Below are 8,825 nucleotides of genomic sequence, written 5' to 3' on the forward strand. Positions count from 1 at the left end.
TAGTGTGTTGCCTTGCCTTGCAATGATGAGTTGAAATCATGTGTATATTTGTGTTATCTTTGTATAGTTATAATTTATAATTCTTTCAGTTGTTTCCCCTCCCCTTCCAACTACAAATAATCTTTTCTCCAGGATTGAAGAGATCCAGGGGCTCATTTTCTTTAATGTCAGAGGGTAGAACCCAAAGTATATGGATTTACATTATGAGAAAGGAGATCTCACATAATGTCAGAAAAAATGACAACCAGAACAGTTGAACTGTGGAATGGACTGACTTGGAGGGTGGTCGTTTCTCCTTCACTGGAGGTTTTTAAAAAGAGGTTAGATGGCCGCCTGTCAGAGATGCTTTAACTGTGGTTTTCTTTGTTTGGTGGTGGACTCCATCACCCTTGGGGTCCTGTCCAACTCAACAGTTCAGTAACAGAACATTAAACAGAAAAATAGCAACATTTGGGATGATGATAATACAAAGAAGTTTGGTTTTTGTTAAAAAAAAACCCAACTGTAATAATGCACAGCATAAAGTTATTAATGAGCAATATACTCTCTCTCTCTCTCTCTCTCTCTCTCTCTCTCACACACACACACACACACACACACACACACAAACACACACACACACACACACACACGTGAGTTATTGTGACCCTTCCATTGTTTTTGGATGTAAATCCCATAATATGGTTGTGTAGGGTAGGACTGATGGAAGTTGGGAGAAGATATAAATATTTTATTGAGCTCACTGGAAGAAAGCCTTGATATGCAGATGATAAGCAATGTTTGTTTAGGAGTGAATGAGAATTACTACAGGAAATACAAAATAAATGACACTTTGTCTGGCGATTGACTCAAAATGACTCTCTGTTGCAGAGATGGTGGGAGAACACTGGGCTGTATTACATGGATGCCCTCCTGCTGCAAACAGGGCAAAAGAAACATTTGTTGTCAACTGTCAAGGTTGTATTTAGGGTGGAGCAACTGTGGTTCCATCTCAGGGCATCAAAATTTAGAGGGCAGCAAAATCTGGAGGTGAATCTAGTGATGGATCGTTAGAAAATAAACAGCAACATTTCCTGGCTGTATGCAGCCTCGAAAGAAAGAAAGAAAGAAAGAAAGAAAGAAAGAAAGAAAGAAAGAAAGAAAGAAAGAAAGAAAGAAAGAAAGAAAGAAAGAAAGAAAGAAAGAAAGAAAGAAAGAAAGAAAGAAAAGCAAGCAAGCAAGCAAGCAAGCACATATTCACAACATCCTCCTGATCCATTTTCTTCAGGGCGCCTATGCCCATGCATCAAGGCAGAGTGGGTGTGATACAACACTGAGTGCCCTGGATGCCAAAATTGCTAGTTATGTATAGCTCTGTCAGTTATGGAGAGACACTGAGTTTACAGTGTCCAAAGTCATTGGAAGCCCTTTAAAGAGCCCTCCAAAGATGTGGTTACCCTGATCTATCTGAGGCCTCTGATAAGAAACACAATGGAATCATATCCCCTTGGCCGTATCTCATGTCCACACCACTAAACAAGCCTTCCTATCAAATCAGAAAGATTTCATAGCAGCTATCAAAATGTAGTGATACTGTTAGACATTGTCTCTGACTGGGTAATAAAACCTGTCAACCATTCAGAATTAAGGCGTCCATATACTGTATGATTACTGCGAAATAAAATGATAGCAATGATGCAAATCAGAACTCTGCCGCCAATCAAAAGAAAAGATATAGGTGGGGGAAAAAGTACCGTATGTCCCCTTTTATGCATCACTAGCTGTATACTATCTCTGAGCTCCAGTTATTTTTTTCTCTGTTATCTGTATCACAGTACTGCCCAGAGGCCACACAGTTGATATAATACAAACCATAATTGTTTTAGCTTGGAATCTGTTATTAATCTTGACACCTGCATTTTGAGTAAATGACAATTAGGACATGATGAGTTTTTTAATTACTATTTCAAACTTGATTAACATCACCAGCAAAATGAAAATATTAAAAGAGACAATAATGAAATTAACCGGCTAAATACTATGGCAGTACTATTTAAAACAATTTTTTCAAGCTATATAAGCTTTGAGCAATGAATACACAAACATTAGCAGAATTTTGCTTGTTAGTTAATGTGAGTACTGTAATATATTCAATTCTTAAAAAACAAAACAAAACAAAAACCCACCTCCAGTTTATGAATATGTGATATTATGCTTCTGTATCCAGAATTCAAACCACCAGGAAATTCACAGAGAAAACAGTCAGGAAAAATGCCATCAGCTAACTCCTTTATTTTTGTCAGTTAACCAATTCCCACCCAAACACAAAGCGATTTTCATGGTTGTTTCTGGACAAGTAGTTAGCACAATAGGGTATCCTGTAGACCAGCGTGACTGGTGTCATTGGTGCTGTCAACATTCAGACTGCCTTTTATAATGTAGAGCTTGGCATCCTTTTTCCTGCTGGCAACACAGGCACAATATTGTGCAACAAAATCAGGCCATTTCCTGGTGTTTAAAATTGTGGATTCAGAAGTGCAATATTCCACATTCATAAACCTGGGATTTTTTGAAGAATTGAATTCCCTGGCTTTTAAAAATATACATAAGATATAGACAAATTCAATCCCTCATATAGAATTACCTTGTGGTAGAAGATTCCAGAAGATGAACATATATGATCTGTACTATGGTTACTTGAAGAAGACAGAAGCAAGAACTGCTTGGATGTGGCTATGTTTCCTCTGTGCCAAAACTACACAGTATTGGGCCAAAAGCTCTACAAACATGTTGTGCGCATGTTTTGCAAAAGATGTCCCTTTACCTTTGGAAATTAAAAAAAGGAAAGAGATTGGAATTAGCAAAGATTGTCCTAGAAACCAAGGTCAAAATCATCTATACATTGTGAAAGAAAGACAGTGAAGAAATACAGACACAAAAATCAGCTCATTTGAAATGTAGTGTTGGATAGAGGTGCCATCAACAGCCAGAAAGGCAGAAAAGTGGTTGATCAATCAAATCAAGTCTGAACTTTCGCTAGAGCAAAAATGAGTCAACTGAGGCTATTCTACCATGTACATATAATTAAAACAATGAAGTGACCAGAAAATACTATTGCTGGGAAAAATGGAGTGGAGCAGTTGGAAGAGAGGAAGACCTAATGTGAGAGATTTTGTCTCATTAAAGGAAGACACAACTGTTAATTTACAAGACCTGAGCAGAACTTATTGGGAAAGACAATATTGCTAGGAAGGGAGAGCACTAGGAATTGAAAACAACCTAACATGAGATGGTTTGCTAGATCTGAACAGGGCTCTTAACGTTAGAACATTCTGGAAGTCAGTAATGCATATTGTTACCATTTATCGGAAGTGACTTGATGGCACATAATATCTTTGGAGTTATTTTCTTAATTAACAAACAATTGTACAGTGACAAGATGGGTGCAATAGGCCCCAAAGCTCTGCTAACATCAAGGCCATACCCAGCCAAAAAGGAAAAAGTGTAATTTCACTTTCAAGCTTCTGAATATTTATCCTGTATTCTTTATTAATAATATCTTTTAAAATATTTTTACAACCAGACACAGAATCCCTTTGCCAGCATGAATGCCTATTTGTCCAGGAAAGAGTTTTTTTGAAAAAATTATTTCTGAGAGTTAGCTAATTGGGTCCTGATTGACAGAGTCAGAGGTTCAGATTGCCGCAGACCTGAAGCTAATTTCTCATTTAAACATTTGTGTCACGAGCCTGGTATTAGAAATCCTGAGAGAAGGCTTACTGAAAGCACTCAGCCGAACACAAAACGGCAAAAGCAGCTAAAGGCTTGAGTTAGGGTGAAGTTCCAGCAACAACAGTTACAGGGCACGGAAAGCTAGAGATGAATCTACTGATGAATACCAGCAACGCTTCCTGGCTCTGTTCACTTGTTTGGGGGGCAAGGGGATGGAAAGCATAAACATTTTGGATTTTTCTTGTTGTTTAGTCGTTTAGTTGTGTCCGACTCTTCGTGACCCCATGGATCAGGGCACGCCAGGCCCTCCTGTCTTCCACTGCCTCCCGGAGTTGGGTCAAATTCATGATGGTCGCTCTGGTGACACTGTCTAACCATCTCGTCCTCTGTCGTCCCCTTCTCCTCTTGCCCTTTTACCCCCACCTTAAAGGGACCCAAGTCGGCTGTACACAACAGTGTACTAACATCCTAAAAACATCCAGTGCACACCGGGAAATTAGTTGGTGGGGAGTGTTCGGGGATCTTTTATGTGTGTGCACGTGGGTCTGGTCTCTGGGTGTTTGTGTGAATTTTGTTGTATGGGTATACTGTACTGTAGTGTTCTATGTATATATTTACAGGGACAATACATTCATTTTTAAAAAAACAATGATGCAGTATTTGCATTGTGTATCAAATCATATCGTGCCTTGAACTTCATTAGGAAGGCTAAGAAAAATATACACATTCCCTCAAGTTTTTTACTCGGTGAGATGATGTTTAAACCAGAGCTGGAGAAAAGATTTTGGGGAGGAGAGGCTACAACGTCCACAACTCCTCAGGTGGGGATTCTTAAGGATTGGAGCCCCCAAATAAATTACCTCCCCCCACCCCCGTCTCTTGTTTAAATCTGAACGCCCTCCTCAGAGCTTCGCTGGCGTGACCAAAAAAAAAAGGGCGCGAAACTCAGCCTGAGGCGAGAAACGGGAGAGGCGGGGCGCCGGCGCCAAGGCCGCGCCCCCTTTTTACGTCACGCCGCTGCCACGTCCGTGCTAGGCCTTGCGCAGGCGCGTTCGGGGGGAGGGATGGAGGGCCCGTCGGTGAGGCCTCGGCGGCCCTGACGGTGCGGCTTCGCGTCGGTGGAGAAGCCGGGAGAGGCCTCTGGGGCGCCGGTCGGTGCGGCGATGGCCTTCACCTTGTACGCGTTGCTTCAGGCCGCGCTGCTGTTCGTCAACGCCATCGCGGTGCTGCACGAGGAGCGCTTCCTCCGCAGGAGTGAGTGGGCCCGCGTGGAAAGGGAAGGCTCGCCTCCCATCCTCAGGCTCTTTTAAGTAGTAGGAGTGATGATGGGGATGATGTTTTTTTTTAATTCAGTTGGAGGCTGACCTGTAGCCGGGCGTCGTCCCCAGAGAAAGACCTGGAGGGTGGCTTGCGGCTCGGACGACCTCGCCTGCCATCCTGGACCATGTTGGGTGGGGATGATGGGAGCTGTAGTCCCAAGAATGACTCGGGAAGGCCTTCCCCTCCCTCCATGGGTTGAGAAAACGTTTAGGCCGCTGTGGTGCTCCGCCCTTGATTTTTTTTGGAGGGGTGGGGGTGTGTGCTTCCCTTCTGACCAGCCCAGGGCATGGAGAAGGGGGATGATGGGAGTTGGAGTTCTGCCTACTCTAACAAAATCAATAAATCTGGAAGCCCGGATCGATCCCCTTTCCCTGGAACAAGAGAGGGGAAGGTCTATCTTGTGCAGGCTTTCTGTATGAAAGGCAAAACATAAAGGGGGGGGGGGGAGAGAAATAGAGAAACGTGTAAGAAATGAGTTAATCTTATACAAAAACCGGTGGTGGTAAAGAGGGGATCCAGGAGGAAAAGTAAAGTTCGGGGGTGGGGGGGAGACACACAGGATGCTGCCTTGTACTGAGACCCTTTCTCTTAGGCTCCCTGGGAGGCTCTGACACATTTGAAAGGAGCCACAAACTGGAAACACATCACCTTTTAAGATATATTATCCAACTTATAGAATCTGGATTCAGCCGATCTTTCTTTCATACTGTGTTTATGGGTGTGGCTAAAAAACTTTTGAGAATAGCTGATCTAGGCCAATGTTTTCAGCTCTGACTGGAAGCAACTTACAAGGGTTTTCCAGCCCCAGCTGGTGTTGTTCACCCATCTGAATACAAATCAGGATTGCAAAGTCTCTGTACTTATCCCTATGCTCCACTTTCCCTTTCTGGAGCTAAACTTGCTTCCCTTTTGGATTTGGTGCATATTTTGTAATCTTCCTATCTGTGTTCAAGAAGATGTGAGACCTATGGCACTTCTGTCTGCCTTTTTTTCAAGAAGAAAAATTCACTGGCAACTCACGCTGTGTAGATTGTATGTTAAAGGTGGTCGTACGTGTTGACAAACACATTAAATATATTAAAAGTTGGCTGTATATTTTAACTAAAATAAAACTTCTGCATTATATAGTTGGCTGGGGAACAGACCAAGGAATTGGAGGCTTTGGAGAAGATCCGGGAGTTAAAGGACAATTAATGAACCTTATTCGATCTGTACGGACAGTTATGAGAGGTAAAGTGAATATAATAATAATGCTTTTGATAAAATCTTGTTAGTGTTTTTCTTTTAATGTGTTCCTTCTATCAGATATGTGATACTGCTATAATTAGAGATGGGCACTTCGTATTCCCAATCCTGCCCCCCAGAACCAGCTTGGCCACTTACTGGTCTCTGTGCAGCATTTGTTTCTGGCATTGTTGTGCCAATCACGGAAGCAGCCTGGGTGGCCCTTCCTTGCTTCCCCACGCAACTGACCACTGTGGTGCAGAGGTGGGACAGGGAGTCTCTGTACTCAGCTGATGAGTGGTCATCTGCGTGTGGAGGTGGGGAAGGGCCAGCTGAGCTGCTTACATGATTGGGACAATGATGGTGATGCTGGAGCTGAGCGCCACATAGAGCCCAGCCAGTTCTGGGGTGGGGGTGGGGATTGGACAGCTGCCGTGGTTCATAATCATTTTTCCCAGGGAAATGAATACGAAGCACCCATCTGTAACTATAACTGTTAAAGGCTTGGCAGATTGATTGCAGTTGTCCTGAATTACAGAGTTACTGTTCACAAGCTGGATGGTGCTTGTGAAATGTGTTTGGTGGTGCCAGCACACACATGAACAAATCTTTGAACCAGGGTAGCTACTAGTGGCCTTCCTGTTTTTCAGTTACAAGTCTCATCTACTTTAGGTAGCATAGCAAGTGTAGAAAGATTATGGGAATTGCAGTCCAAGAACAGAGGGCCACATTTGTCCATCCTTTCCTTAAATGTTGCTTCCTGTAGCCGCTCTTCTTATGTCCTGATTGTGTTATGGAGATCATTGTTCCTCTCTGATCTTTGGACTCCCTAACTCACATGCCTTTTCCCTACTTGATTTGAGAGTCATTAAATACATAGACATTGACTGGATAGCTCAGTGAGTTAGATACCTGGCAGTGGAGCTGAAAGTTTTGAGTTTAGTCCCCCACTGTGTTTCCCAGATAGAGCCAGCTTTTGTGGCCATGGGCAAGCTGCGTAGACCCAGGTCTCCCTCAGAAGAAAGGAATGGTAAACAACATTTGAATATATTTAGAAGATCCTGGAAAGACTTGTCATTAGTTACCTTGATGGCATGTAATTATAATTACTGAACATATAGACTCTTTATAAGCTCCTTGTTTTTTGTTTTTTTTTTTGTTTTTGGGTTTTTTAAATTTATTTCAAAGTCTTGAATGTGCCTTTCAACACTGTAGTTGTATTTTATTCACTTTCATTAATTTTCTCTTTGCTATCTAACAAAAAAGGCATTAGATATATGAGACAGATGTCCAGGAATGTAACAGAAAGGAAGAGACAGACTTGCAGGGTTTCATCAGTACAAGATATCAAAAATAAATATACAGTGACTGTGATGGGATATGTGACATTCTTTGGGAGTGAGAGCTCAGTGACAAATCATGACCAAGGATTTTTTAAAACAAAGATTGCAGATTTCAAATATTTTGTGGATTGCCACTTAAAACACGTTAATGCAAAGCTGGGCAACATGCTGTTGTCAGTCCCAGTTAGTATGCCAGGTTGTGTGGTCCCATGACAGTGCCACATGGTCCCCATTCGTATATTACTGAGCTTATTCTGTACATCAGCATTCCCTAAAGAAAGAAAGAAATCAGACTGCCAAAAGGTGTAGAAAGAAAGCTTGTACTTTCCAGTCATGCATTTTTTCAGTGAAATGTTCTCTTCATCATTTGGCCAGAAACTAACATCTTTCTTCCCCCCCCCCCTCTCTTTGCAGTGCCATTAATTGGACTTAACACTGTCACAATTGTGTTGCTTTTGTTATTTGGTTGAAGAAGATGACTCCTGGCAAAACTGCCTGTGTAGTGTATCTAGAACAAACGGACTGCCGACCAATTTGCTCACGGGGATCCAAGCTGACTGAGTGTCAGAACTACGCCATTGCCTCAATAAAGAACAATTTCTATTTATTGTATTTGTTAATACTCAGCTCTGTTTCATTACACCAGAAAACTGAATCAATATAAAAGTGCTGTACAAATTTAGACATGTGGAACAGATTTTTTCATTTAGTAGCATCAAATATTTGTTACCTGTTATAGCCTATTGTAATAATTACTTGAAGGTGCTTTTCCTTAAATTCCTGTTGCTCAGGTTTCTGTTTCCTAACAGTACAAAATTGAGGGTTTGTGTAAATTTGGATTCTGTTTCACTTACAGTCAACATACCAATAAATAGATGAATGATGTAGCTCTCATAATTTTAAGGTAGGGTCCTACTTGGCCCAGTACCTTTGTTAATATCACAGAAATCGAAGTTTGAACTGTTGGTGTAAATGAGCCTTTTAAAAATGCATGGTGATGTTTTGGCATTTTTAAGTTAGGTGCTTTGAAAACTGGTTTATGCATTGTGACTTCAGTTTAGCAAGATTTAGAATAATTAGGCCTTAGGATGAAGACAATACTCCAGAAACTTTGTTGAAAAAGTAGACATCTCATTACAGTGTTTTACAGTATTAAGTTCCTTTGATTTGTAAGTGTAAAATAATGTATAAATAACGGTTTATATAAAATGAACTGTGAGTACTGTA

At 41.5% G+C, this 8,825-nt stretch overlaps 1 protein-coding gene across 1 annotated transcript; it reads left to right on the forward strand.

The window, feature by feature from the left end:
• The first annotated feature begins 4,747 nt into the window (after positions 1 to 4,747).
• Positions 4,748 to 8,825, forward strand: IER3IP1 (immediate early response 3 interacting protein 1). Its single transcript, XM_020806546.3, has 3 exons — positions 4,748 to 4,965; positions 6,160 to 6,261; positions 8,013 to 8,825. The coding sequence occupies exons 1-3, from the start codon at positions 4,875 to 4,877 to the stop codon at positions 8,066 to 8,068; spliced, it is 249 nt and encodes an 82-aa protein (XP_020662205.1). The 5' UTR covers positions 4,748 to 4,874; the 3' UTR covers positions 8,069 to 8,825.

This window comes from Pogona vitticeps, chromosome 2, assembly GCF_051106095.1.
Source record: "Pogona vitticeps strain Pit_001003342236 chromosome 2, PviZW2.1, whole genome shotgun sequence".
Lineage (NCBI taxonomy): Eukaryota > Metazoa > Chordata > Lepidosauria > Squamata > Agamidae > Pogona > Pogona vitticeps.

Excerpts from the sequence above, each read along its gene's own strand:
- IER3IP1 (XM_020806546.3), top strand. The coding sequence starts at position 4,875 with ATGGCCTTCACCTTGTACGCGTTGCTTCAGGCCGCGCTGCTGTTCGTC. Across the intron at positions 4,966-6,159 it reads GGAGCGCTTCCTCCGCAGGA|TTGGCTGGGGAACAGACCAA; the intron begins GTGAGTGGGCCC and ends TGCATTATATAG. Across the intron at positions 6,262-8,012 it reads TGTACGGACAGTTATGAGAG|TGCCATTAATTGGACTTAAC; the intron begins GTAAAGTGAATA and ends CTCTCTTTGCAG.